The 13,481-nt window shown below is 40.2% G+C and overlaps 1 protein-coding gene across 1 annotated transcript; it reads right to left on the bottom strand.

Annotated features, from left to right (window-relative positions):
- Positions 1-1,091: 1,091 nt before the first annotated feature.
- C4H15orf40 (chromosome 4 C15orf40 homolog) lies at positions 1,092-5,414 on the bottom strand. Its single transcript, XM_053463120.1, has 4 exons — positions 5,271-5,414; positions 4,649-4,781; positions 2,025-2,152; positions 1,092-1,498 (listed from the first exon to the last, which is right to left on the bottom strand). The coding sequence occupies exons 1-4, from the start codon at positions 5,409-5,411 to the stop codon at positions 1,403-1,405; spliced, it is 498 nt and encodes a 165-aa protein (XP_053319095.1). The 5' UTR covers positions 5,412-5,414; the 3' UTR covers positions 1,092-1,402.
- Positions 5,415-13,481: the final 8,067 nt, after the last annotated feature.

Below are 13,481 nucleotides of genomic sequence, written 5' to 3' on the forward strand. Positions count from 1 at the left end.
CATTTTTAGCAATTCTTGTTTTTACAGCTGCATATTGGTCATTTTACTTTAGCTGTGCTATCTTAGCACACAATCACACTTCATACTGCCTGTGGTAAAGAATAGCATGGCTCCAGCACAGCCAGCCTGAGTCATGAATCGACTCAGTGTGGAGTATGAGCAGGGCAAGCCACTGAAATATCACATGTCTGACAACAATGGCCGCCTCCAGCTCTGTTGGAACAAAATAAAATACATTTTTCTTCAGTGCTTGCCAGCATTACGGTGTATATGGAGCTGCATTTACCGCTCAAAGAAAACTTGTATTCACGGGACTTCCCTTTTAAACCCTGTTCAGACCCCCATGCGCATGTGCTGCAAGCGTTCCCCGTCAATAAAATAGGTGTGTTTTCCTGATGTAATTGGCTTCCAAAAATATCAGACCGCAGAGGAGAGGGGACAGTTTAGTTTAGGATAGGTTAGTTGGGGTTCTTTTGTTTTTTTCTAGTGGATACGGTTGTCAAAAAAAAATATGATCAGCAGACTTTGAAGATGATTTTCATTACCCCAAAAAAACACTGCAGTTTCAAAGGGATCTCCCAGAATCATTTTATTAGTAGTATCACTTCAAAAACATTTGGGTTTATTAGCTAAAGGGAAAGTTGTATTTCGGCTTCTTTACTTCACATTATGAAGCGCCACCCTGCGGGTTAAATCAGAGTAAGATTTCTTCAAAGTCTCTGTACACATTAAATTATACATTATGCAGGACCATTTCAGCCACTAACGCTAGATATACTTGCTACTTGGCCCGTGATAACTAGTGGATAAACCCCATTGTGTTGTTATACATATAATTCTAGATAATACTTCACTTGGCAACTGTATATTGCCTCTGTTATCTTACACCAGTGTACTGGAAAGACCTTATACAGGCTAATGTCCCTGTCTCTCACCAGGAAGGTCCCTCACACCACTAGAAGTCTATGCCCTAAATGGCTTCATTTGATGGGCACAACACCATTAGCACTGCTGTAAACAAGGAGCTGAATGTTGTGTGAGTAAATAATGACGCCTACAATGAGACAATATAAATAAGGCAGCATTGGTCATTGCCATACAAGATTGTTATTCATTCTCGATTTTGTTTCCCTGGAACAACTTCAAACATAAAATAAAAATGCGTCCCGGAATGTAGCAGACGTCCAAATACCTACTTGGCTGCTAATTTACACAACTTTTAGCACTGCCCAGCATGTTTGATAAAACAGGAAGACAGAAAAAAGCCCAATACATGCTTAAATTTACACGTTTTACTTGATTACTGTCAGGTTTGGTGGTGGAGGGACTAGTCCTCTTTATGGACAGTTCATGGTTGTAACCTTTACAAGAAAGTAACTGGTTATTTATCAGGTTGAAAAGCTCAGCTCACAGATGCCTCCTCTTTTAACTTTTCCAAAATAACTTCAGGAGTGAGTGCTGCTGAAACCTTCACTATTTTCTCTCGGGATTTTCCACCCTGTTGAAGCAATCGACAAGGTAACTTTCTCTCCAAACATATACCGTGCATGTATACTGTACTGTACTGTAACACGGCAGACGCAGTAGCAATGGGTGATTGTTACATTTGTTGTTGATTCCACAAATGATTAGAGAGGATGAAGTAGAAGCAATATACAAGATGTATAAAAAAAACATTGTAAACAATGTATTACATATGATGCCCAATGACCCAGAGTCAAGCTGTATGAAGTATTGTTGAGAATGAAAGATAAACCATTTGTATGGATGCGGGTGTGCTCACTGCTACGCATACACAACTGAAACATCTGTTGGATTAAGGAGCAAATAAGCATGTGATAAACACTGTGCATATCACTAGTAATAAATATAGAAATCGTTACCACCGGTTTCTTTGGCTTACATGTACATTAAGCAGTGTAAGGTATTTGCTGTTCAAGCCACTTATTTATGTGCTACTCAATCCAAGTTATTTCTAAAGTTTATTTCTTTTTATTACAATAAAATATATGGATATAACATACCTTATCAAGGACAACTTCACTTTTCTTTACATCAAGAACCTTTGATAAATAGCGACATAGCTCTGCGTTTGCCTCTCCTTCTGTTGGAGGAGCAGCAATTGCAACCCCAACAGCTTCAGATGTCACATCTATAACATAAAGGGTGCACTGTAATGCATGTATTCATTAGTCCTATCATGTATGGCTTATAAATATAACCTGTGAAACTACAACAAGAACACTTGCAGGGAATACCGTGTTTCCCCGATAGTAAGACACCCCCGATAGTAAGACGTATCGGGGGTTTCAGAGGGGTCGGCTAATATAAGCCGTACCCCGAAAGTAAGACATATGTCTTACTTTCGGGGAAACACGGGGGATTTGCCGGGTCCGCCACTCTAAGGGGCCGGGAAGTCCCCACCAAGGCCGGCCTTACGTGTCTGCGGCCGCACAGGATTTAAATTAAAACATCGGGGTTTTTTTTTAACTTTATTTAACATCCTCCATGTTAAATAAAGTTTTTTTAACTTTATTTAACATGGAGGATGTTAAATAAAGTTGAAAAAAAACCCCGATGTTTTTATTTAAACCCTGTGCGGCCGCAGACCCCTAAGGCCGGCCCCTTAGAGCAGGGCCGACCTTTGGGGTGTGCGACTGCACAGGGCGCCACACTCCAGGGGGTGCCAACCTGCGGCACCCGGCACCCCTCCAGAGACGGACAGTAATGTCCGCCGCTGGAGGAGCAGGCTCGCAAGGGAGCGGTATCGGAGGTCTTTAACAGACCTCCGGCTCCCTTGAGTGATTTTAAGCCGGGTTCAACCCGGCTTAAAATCACTCAAGGGAGCCGGAGGTCTGTTAATGACCTCCGATACCGCTCCCTTGTGATCTGCGCGGCAACAGCTGTTGTGCGCCGGGGTTTCTTGTCAGATCCCGGCGCACAACACTGAAGCCGCGCCCACCGCTGTCCGTGCCCTCTGAACCAGGAAGAAGACAGAACTGAAGAAGAGGAGCGAAGAGGAGGAAAAGAAGCTGAAAGAAGAAAGGAAAGGTAGGAAAGCATTAAGTGAGAGTGGATTGGTGTATATGTGTGGATTGGTGTATATGTGTGGATTGGTGTATATGTGTGTGGATTGGTGTATGTGTGTGTGGATTGGTGTATATGTGTGTGGATTGGTGTATATGTGTGTGGATTGGTGTATATGTGTGTGGATTGGTATATGTGTGTGGATTAGTGTATATGTGTGTGGATTTGTGTATACGTGTGTGGATTTGTGTATATGTGTGTGGATTGGTATACGTGTGGATTGGTAGGTGTGTTGATTGGTAAGTGTGTGAGAGTGATGGGTGTTATGCTGTACCATTTCCAATGTCTTTTTCATGATCTAATTATGCTCTAAAAGTACATCATAACTCCCATCACTCTCAATTTTTTCCCAATATAAGACATACCCCGAAAGTAAGACATAGTGGGGCTTTTAGGGATAAAAAGAAAGTAAGACACTGTCTTACTTTCGGGGAAACACGGTAGTAATGTCAAGAAGAGTCTGTTTGTGACCTCAGACGTGTCAAGTAAACTGAGATATGTTGTGATTCAGTCCCAGTATATGAACTTTAGGTCTCCAGTTAGTGTATCTTTAAGTCTACCCAAGTGGCATTCTCTGCATATCCCTGCTCAGGTATTCAATCCCACACCCAAAAACATAGTACATGATATGATCATATTGTGAAACTATTAAACGCTAACTGCTTTCCTAAATCCTTTTCACCTGAGTATATGAAATAAGCAATAGTGATTTAAGTCTGCGGAGGAGCTTCATAGCCTCTGTTCTAAACATTTACACATATGGCAGAAATCAGACAGCCGTTGTATGGCGCACCTCCTTTTATTCTCAAAACCTCTGAAGGCTATTTGATTATTACAGAGAAACTTTTTCATACCAATTTATCTATACACTATGCCATATTTATTTACAAAAAGAACCAACCTGACTCTAGTCAGTGGTGTTGGACTTGAATAGAAAAACACATAAACACTACTGTTCAAAAGTGTGGGGTCACTTTGAACTTTCCTTGTTTCTGAAAGGCAATTTTCCATCCATTAAAATAACATGAAATGGATGAGAAATACAGTGTACAAGTTATTAATGTTGTAAAGGACTATTCTAGCTCGAAACGGCTGATTTTAACGGAATATCTGCATGGGCGTACAGAGGGCCCGTATGAACAACCATCACTCCTGTGATGGCACAGAGGGCCCTTATGAGCAACCATCACTCCTGTGATGGCACGGAGGGCCCTTATGAGCAACCATCACTCCTGTGATGGCACAGGAGCGATGGTTGCGCATAAAGGCCCTCTATACGAGATATTCCATTAAAAATCAGCCGTTTCCAGCTAGAATAGTCCTTTACAACATTAACAACTGTTACACTGTATTTCTCATCAATTTCATGTTATTTTAATGGATGGAAAATTTACACTGTATTTTTTCATGAAAACGGCTAAGTGACCCCAAACCTTTGAACCCTACTGTGGAGACCAACTTGGAAACATGCAGCACTTGTTCCTTGCCAATAGTGTACGTGTATTGTGTATTGACATACAATATATACAGTGTTATTGACGATATTCTTTTAGACACTAACCTGTTATGGCATTTTGTTTAGAGCCAGGCTTTGCATGAATAGCAATGGTAATAAAACCATTTTTATCTTTTCCAACCGGTCCTGTTGGTGCTGAGGCTGCAGTCTCCGTAGACCTTTTCTTTTGTGATTTTCCCTGCAAAGATAAAATTGTGTGTCATGGGATGCTGGCAGAATTATACAATAGATCTTGCAAAGAAAAAATAATAAAAATATTGTTCTGCCAACATGTCAATTATTCCTGTCCATCCATTTGTATGCAGTTAGCATAAAATGGTTTAAAGTTTCTTGCGCATGCATGTGTGGTGGCTACGCACACAATGTTGTTGTGTATTTATTTAGAGGGATCCAAGTGATATAGTCAACTAAAGTGATTTTCGTTTTTCTATATTTGTTTTATAGCAGTTATTGTAACAGGGCATGTTTTAGGTCTTAACGTAGTCATATTTTAATCTTTATTCACAGATTAGAATACTAGCATTTCATAAAAAAAAAAACGTCAGGAATATGGGAATACCGTATTAGCATATATGTTGGAATACACCGTACAACAGTAGTAGAATATAGCGCTGGATGATTAATATAGCTTTCTACAACAGACAGCATTATCATTTGTAAACCTTACCTCCTTTTTCGGCATGGCAGGGACCCGGCACACACCGACAGTATGTGTAACACAAGGGACCGGTCTTGGGGGCAGAGGGCAGGAAAACCACAACACAGACCGGACCTCAGCCAGAGAGTTTCCCAAAAAACGGTGCAGCATCCGCGAGGATTATATGGAAACTTCCAAATAAATTATTGTTTATTACACTTACGATACTCCAAATTTGAAATGTTAAAAAAATGAATCTGTAGTACAAGCAGACCTGCATATTTTAACTTGTTTACATATTTAGAAATAATTTGTGTACTTGGCAACATCACTAGAAGTCTTTATACCGAAATCTATAAAATATTGTGCTGAGATAACATAATCAAACATGGCTATAAGATATCATATGTTATAACTTCATTCTTTAACAGATTTCAAAGCATGTGAACCGGATGGTAGGATAGGGGGAAATATTAGCTTTCTTGTATAGTACTAGACGGGGATGGATCAATTTACGTAGAAGTTGGGTGCCAGAGAGAGAAATGGATGAGATCAATAAACATCCATGTATTCTGCAGAGGCTTGGTTTCAGCATAATCTTGAAAGAAAGCAAGTGGGCCAGGCAATGGCTCAATATGGCGGGTATACCTGTTCCCACATAATCTTATAAAGACTTTACGGAGCAGCTCTCTCGCCATATACGTTTACAGAGTAGCTGTGCTGGATATGTTGGATCTGTCAGATCTGCTGTCCCCCTAGATTATAAATTTACGAGCAGACGGCCCTCCTTACCTAATGCATCGGTTTGTCACTTCTGTCAGGGTCTTTGAATGTATGGACCGTAATGTGCGCCGCATACATTGTGGGCTCTATAAAAGTAAAATGAAATAGATATTATAATTAATATTCATTTTCAGCCTGGAATCAGGCACGGTGCAAGATAAAAAAATATGAGTTTAACAACAATAACTTTGCTGCAGCATTCAGCCAACCCCACTGATGTCTCTAGGTAAGAGAATACCATACCTCATTTTTGCTTGCTTTATACCAGTAAGTGACATGCTATTCACATAAAACATTTTAACATTATAGACAAGGTGCGCTTTATATACACAACATTCAGTCAACAAATGAAACCAAAGCCAATTACAACAAACATAATATTTACAAAAAAAACAAGAATAATGGGACTGCTGCACTAATTGCACTTAAAGCAAGAAGAGCTTTACTCACAAGAGCACAAAAAGCAGCACTTTACAGCCCAGCTCCACACAGCACTCTTCCTGACACCCAGACCCCGCCCACCCGAGCCGCACAAGCGAGAGTGCCTGTTTTTTTTTTTTTAACAACTTTATTAGTAACGATAACGAACCATAGCTACCTAGCTACCTCAACAACTGTGAATCTGGATGGAGGAGGGTGTATGTAGTAAACACAAACCAGTAGGGGGCCCGGGAGCTGAAGCGCGGCAGCTGCTTAACCCCATAAGGACCAGGCTGTTTTTTACTTTTTGTAGCTTTTGGGACCGAGGCTGTTTTAACACTTTTCCGGTGCTCGTGTTTAATTTTCTCCTCACTCATTTAATGAGTTATATATTGTTTTTTTTCAGGACAAGAAGGGTTTTCTTCAGATACCATTTTTTATCATATTATCTAATTTCCTATAACAAAATAATAATAAATTATGATGAAAAATAAAAATAAAATTTTTTTTTTCATACCTTTACCTGAAAAATATTTTACTCACCTATCAAACCATATATTTTTGAAAACTAGACACCTCAAGGTATTTCAAATGCTGGTATTTTAACCCTTTCCATGCACTAATTCTACTACCACTACCACAACTCAAACTTTGTGGTAGTAATTTTTTTGTGTTTTTTTTTATCACAAAAATTGCGCTTCAGGTATGGATTTACAGTTCCTGGTATAGGACACTTTCACACAAGACCCCAATATGTGTTCAGCAATATCTCCCGAGTACAGTGATACCCCCCCATGCATGAGTTTGTCGGGTTGTTTGGGAGGTAAAACGCCACATTTAGGAAGTACGCATTTTTTAACTTGAAACTTTTACACCTGGTCCTACTGCCCCCATGTCCTAATAGGGCCATCTTTGAAGCCAGCTAATTCAATTTACCCCATCAAACCATATATTGTTTGAAAAATAGACACCCCAAGGTATTTCAAATGCTAGTATTTTAACCCTTTCCATGGCTGAGATTTCACCACCAGCCTGAAATTAAATTATTATAGTTATTTCATTTATTTAAATAAATGCCTTTCAAAAGGCAAGGGAGAATTAACCATTTAAAAGTTGACAATGTACAAAATGGACAATAACATTAACACATATTGATAGACTGTAAGCTCAAGAAAGCAGGGACTCTTCTCCTTTTGTACCACATGTCTTCGAATGTGGGTTAATGTTATTGTTATATTGTATGTTGTCTTAGACACCTCGGACTTAATGGCTCAAGACCAATTTGTGGAATAAGCAAAGCTACCTACACTGACTGAGGCCCAGGTTGAACTGAATGCACCAATAACACCAGACGAAGTAAAACATACTCTGGGCAACTTAAAATTGGGAGAGGCCCCAGGTCCGGGCAGACGTTAACTTTATCTAATTCCATATTAGTACAGGAATTAACCCTAGACCTTTTAATGACACGGATAATCATGCTACCAAAGGAGAGACCCTCTTCAGACCTCATCATGCTGATGAAAAATGTAGCATTTGCGGATGATGTGGTCCTTTTTCTTGGGGAGCACTCAAATAGTATACTCCTGCTTTTAACTCTTTTAGAGGAATTTCAACAGGTATCCAAATCTCAGGCACTATTGCTTAATGCAACCTAGCAATTTAAAAGTCAGCTATCTTTGCCTTTTAACTGGGCAACAGGCTCTATCACACACCTGGGTAAAATTTTACGAAAAAATATAGTCTAGCTCTTTGATTTAACTTTTATGCCAACCCTGAAGCAAATCTATTCAGAGTTTTAGTTATGGTACCAATTACCATTTTTTTGTTGAATGCATTCATCTCCTTCCCTTGGATACTTTAGAAAAATCAAATGCTTCCACTTCTATTATCCAGCCAAACCATTAATTTGTTTAATAAGGCAATGTTAAACTTTAAGTAAAAATAAGTTTGAAAAAAATTGATGCAACCATGGATGAGGAGGGGTATGGGCTTACCTACCCTCAAGTAGTATAATGTTGTGGGTTTACTCCATGTAGCAGGAGATTAGATTTCCCATAGAGACAGATTTATGGATTGTGAAAGAGACCGGCAATTAATGCCTTATTGCAACCTCACTTGCTTGTTGCATGCCAGACCTTCACAGACTGTAGCACATTGTTATCGCAACCCATTCATATATTCTATTATAAAAGTTTAGCAGAAAATGAGAGGATATCACTTATCTAATAAATATGCATTCTTATTCCTCCCTTTGACAAAAAAAATTAATTATTAGGACACTCCACAGACTCTAGATTTCAGAAAGTTGGTTTGTATCATTAAAGAAAAGACATGGAATTTACGAGTGGAACCTCTTTGTTTCCTTGGGATTCAAAATTAGATCAAACATGAATCTGCAGGAGGTTTGATGATGCAAGTGATTTGGTAACTGCAGATGGAGGATTATAAGAAGATCTGGATTAAAATTATATTTCTACATTAAATAAATCAGTGTAAAACACATACCAAAAATAATGCTACGGCAATACTCCAATAATTAAATAGAATAGTTCTAATTATTAGAACTTTAGAAAGATAAATTATGTTATATCTATCCTAGTGTAATTTTTTTTAAAATGGAGTATATTCAAAGCCAAGGTCTTGTTACCAGTGAGGTACCTCAGGGTAATATGTTTATTAATGATATCACAGAAGGTTGATGTTCCTTTGGATAAGCCAAATGGCAAATGTTTTGGGTAAACTAGAAAAATGGTTAGAACTGTAGCAACTGACAGTTTAATGTGGATAAGTGCAAGATACTGGACCTGGGGCCTAAAAACCCAAAGGCAGCATATAGAATATTTGTCCAACCAATTGGTTGAAGCCAGACGAGCCCCCTGCTGGCGACCAATAGAGTCGCTTGTACAGACTTTTAAAATCCTGGTGCCGTAACTTGGCCGGGAGAGACCACTAGTCTCCCCGCTCCAAAAATGAAAAGTCCGTACGAATGACCAATAAAGTCGCTTGTACGTACCTTTAACTGTTGGAGCAGGGAGACCAGGTTGCACCGTCAGGAGTTAAAAAGGCCATGCGAGTGAGCCTATTGGTTGCCTGCAGAGTCGCTTGCACAGCCTTTTAACTCCTGACAGGGAACTTGGCCTGTCTCCCCACTCCAAGTTTAACTCCTGACGGCGAACCTACAGATTCACCGTCAGGAGTTAAAAAGGCCGTGCAAGTGAGCCTATTGGTCGCCTGCAGGGGCCTCCTCTGCACAAGTCTAATTTAAATACATAAAGAGAATCAACATGATAAAGGAGGAAAGTATACTTTAAATAATAAAAACTATCACTACAAGAGGACATCGTTTTAAGTTCTAGGGGCTTTTTCTCTATCTCACCCCTTTCTCTCTCTCTCCCTATACACGCATACCACAGTTTTGGCCCCAGTCTTGGGGTGAACAGTCAGATTCTCAGGGTCACACAGTCTGGAGCTGACTTCATATTCTGCTGTGAGTGATTGGTGCTCTTGGTACCAGTATGTTATGGTTGATATCCCTCCTTCAATGCAAGTTGAACAAGTTTATCTTTGAATTATGACAAGTCAAGATTTCCATGAGAACCAGAATTAGTGCCATATGGTTATCACTATGTATACCTTCACTGTTTGAATGCCCAATTGTGCAGGCAGGTGTTCCCTTTCTGCAAGCGTCACAGCTGACCCCTATTAAATGATTTAGGGGAGGAATAGGGATTGTCCAAACCCTGCTAGGTTCTCTGATCACTACCCTGGTGACTAACTGCACACATCACATTCTGGAATGCAGGGCTATGGGGCCCATCTAATGAATGGACATATGAGGTCCTGAAAGTTTATGTAAATTTACATCTTTTTCCATAGTAGCTCAATAAAAGGTATCAACAGGGATTTCTTTCTTTCCTCTTCCAATACATGAAAATAAATAAATAAAACAATGGAAAAAATGAAAATATAGTTTTCTTAAAGATGATTATGTGTAGCCCAGGGATGTCTCCATGGTTATAGGAGAGATCACTGAGGACCACAAAGGTATATCTTGTTACAAAAAATAAAAAGTTTAAAAAAGAATCGACAAGCATGACATCATAGTGGTACAGAAATAGATCATGCTCATAGTACAACTTCAAAGGGACATTGCTTATGTAAATCATTATGAAAATTTTAAAAAACACTCCAAAGGACACCCAAAGTTTTCCCAATTGAGGATCTTGCTGCTATTTTTGTAACACAGCTTAGCTGAACAGTTGTCTTTCAGAGTCTGTCATTGTGACTCCTTTGTGAATGGCCTTACCTTTACAAAGAGCGAGATGATTCCTCAAATGGTTCCTAAAAATGAAATGATTGAAGTTAACCCTGTTGCAGAATGAGGCTTTAAATCATCACAATACCTTGATGAGCATTTGTTTTTCCAAAAGCAGACCTCACAAAATGAAGTATGTGAAGAGATATGCCAAGTACAATAGCTTTCTATAGCCAGCTGCTGCAATACACCTAAACTGCTGACAGCCGTCAACGCAGAGACACATTATGTTACACCATTTCTTTCTGCAGTGGGTATTTTTATATCATCATTCACAATGTTTTTTCAACATGAAAGCAACAAAATGCTTAGGTGAGGTAATGTCTTTCTGGCCTACCTAACAATGTTGCGCAAGACTTAACACAAGTCATACTGCCAAGTTAAATGGACACTCCAGCCATCATATGCTGAACGCATCTCCTGCTTACCAGTGCGTAAGCACAATGTACACAATGCCAGCCAACTCTGGTACTAGCTTGTTGATATGTCCAGGGGGTCTTATAAGACCACCCTTGTGGATGAGCAGAAAACGCTCCAGTAGATTCAATGGGTACAATTTCCTGCTAGCGACTAGCTGCTTCAATCAACTAAAACTGGTAAGAAACATGGCCAGTGGGAGGGGTGATGTGCTACAGCTTTGGAGTGGCAGCTTCTTCTAAAGGTAAGCAATTTTATATATATTTTGTTACAGCTAAAGCACACATATTAAAATACCTACAAATGACTTTCATATTTCCACGCACACGAGACAGACGGATGTCTCCTGCATTCACTGTATCACATGATGGCTTTCTAAACTGGCTTACTAATATAGACTGGTGCTGAGAGCCACTGAAAGTCTAAATACCCATCAGCCTCATGTCAAAATGCCAATTTGTGACCTTTGTCCTATTTTTCCAGTGTGGTATTTTTTTATTCGGCACATAATCCTATGATTAACAAAATAGCCACGACTATTTGAAAGGAACATGCCCTCCAATTTGCCGTACATAAAAATAGAATAATTCAAACACAAGATAAATAGCATCGGGTCTGGTGCAAGGTTATTGCCGCACTGGGAAAAAAAGACATGTTTTTCTTGACCATGTTAGCCATAGCAAGCTGGCGAAAGCAAACATGCTCCATCTTACTAAGGTATTGTATGTGGTAAAATAACAGAAACTCCTTCATGACTATGGTATTTTAACCATAAATACAAGAGCAGTTGTTATGGAATTGTAATTGTGTTTCCATTAGATGTTCCCTTATTTTGTTTAAATGATATATCATTTTATTCTTAAGGGCAAGTAACGATGTCACGTGACCCCAATACATTCCGGTCTCCCCATGCCGGTTCAAAATAGTTTAGAAAGAGCCCTTCCGGCCAGATCAGTGCAAGGAGACAGGAAGAAGGGGTCGCAGTTACGCCAGTGGATGTAATAGAACATTTTACGGTTGTGAAGGGGTTAAGAGTCTTGTCTTTTGAAAGGAGACATCTGTTGTGCCACATCCAGGGTACTCATTAAATGGCTAGCAGCATTCAACTCAGGGGCCAATTCCAGCAAAGTGACCTAGCGATAAACCATCCCAAAACAAATAAGGTTCCAGTCAGGGTGTATATGCTGCCTAAAGTACTCCCTTCTCCAGTCACCCCAATTAGGGCCACCATCAGAAATCTGACTGATATCACAACAGTACCGTACACATTCCTACACACATACACAAACACATACCGCTGCCTGTCTACTGGCTAACAAAAAAACACCTGGCCCCCTGTGAGACCTACGGTTGGGACCCCCAAGCTCCTCTTACACACACAGCAACATGCTTATACACACACTAACATGCATTCTTACACACACAGTGAAATATTTATACAAACATACTTATACACACTTAAACTAACGTGTGTACTCACACACACAGTAACATACAAACACATACATGAACTAGCATGTTGGGCCTGAGGAAACACATCCTGCAGTGCCAGCCTAGTGGTATGTTGGGGGAGGTGGTGCTAGGGGCATGCGGTCGCCTCTCTTCCCTGGGGCCTGACCCAATGGCTAAATGTGGAATTGCAAATTAAAAGCTGCCTTCAGGTAGTGGCCCAAAAGCTCAGGATGGCATTGCCCCATTGCCAACATTTAATGGTCACCTCCAAATCCTGCAGGTTCTTGTCACATAGATATAGTGTGAATGGAAATACAGAGATGTCCATCAGCTGCCACCCTTGCCAGGATATCCCTAAAAGGAACCATATCATCTATATGACCTGGTGTGACCCTCCTGGAGATCAAGAATGCCTAAAGCTGATGTCACTCTAGGAAAGTAAAAAGTATTCACATTCATTTTCCATGAATTCCTTCTACCCACTCAAGGTCCAGGTTCCTGCGAGCTGCTGATTGGCTACTCGTTCCTTTAATCAAGCTCACTTAGAGCTCAATGGATCTGTTGTATTGGCAGTGGGGCTGAGCTCAGCATTCATTCACTAGGTAGGAATCCAAAGCAGCTCCGGTTTGGAAACAGATGTCAGCCGAGTCACAGCGAGAACAAGGGGAGGTTCGGGTGTCTGCACTCCGCTCACATTGTAACCTTGCGTGAGTGCTGCTCAGCAACCAGCCTCATCAAGGAGAGGACAGCAGCAAAGGGTTCATTTACTCTGCATGGGGCTCAGGGCAATGGCAGCCAACAGCTGTTTACCTTAAACTGCCTCTAGTTCCAAGTCCCACGTTCTACTGAAG

Source organism: Spea bombifrons, chromosome 4, assembly GCF_027358695.1.
Source record: "Spea bombifrons isolate aSpeBom1 chromosome 4, aSpeBom1.2.pri, whole genome shotgun sequence".
NCBI lineage: Eukaryota > Metazoa > Chordata > Amphibia > Anura > Pelobatidae > Spea > Spea bombifrons.

Excerpts from the sequence above, each read along its gene's own strand:
- C4H15orf40 (XM_053463120.1), bottom strand. The coding sequence starts at position 5,411 with ATGCTGCACCGTTTTTTGGGAAACTCTCTGGCTGAGGTCCGGTCTGTG. Across the intron at positions 4,782-5,270 it reads CTGCCATGCCGAAAAAGGAG|GGAAAATCACAAAAGAAAAG; the intron begins GTAAGGTTTACA and ends TTATCTTTGCAG. Across the intron at positions 2,153-4,648 it reads TAAACAAAATGCCATAACAG|ATGTGACATCTGAAGCTGTT; the intron begins GTTAGTGTCTAA and ends TTTATGTTATAG.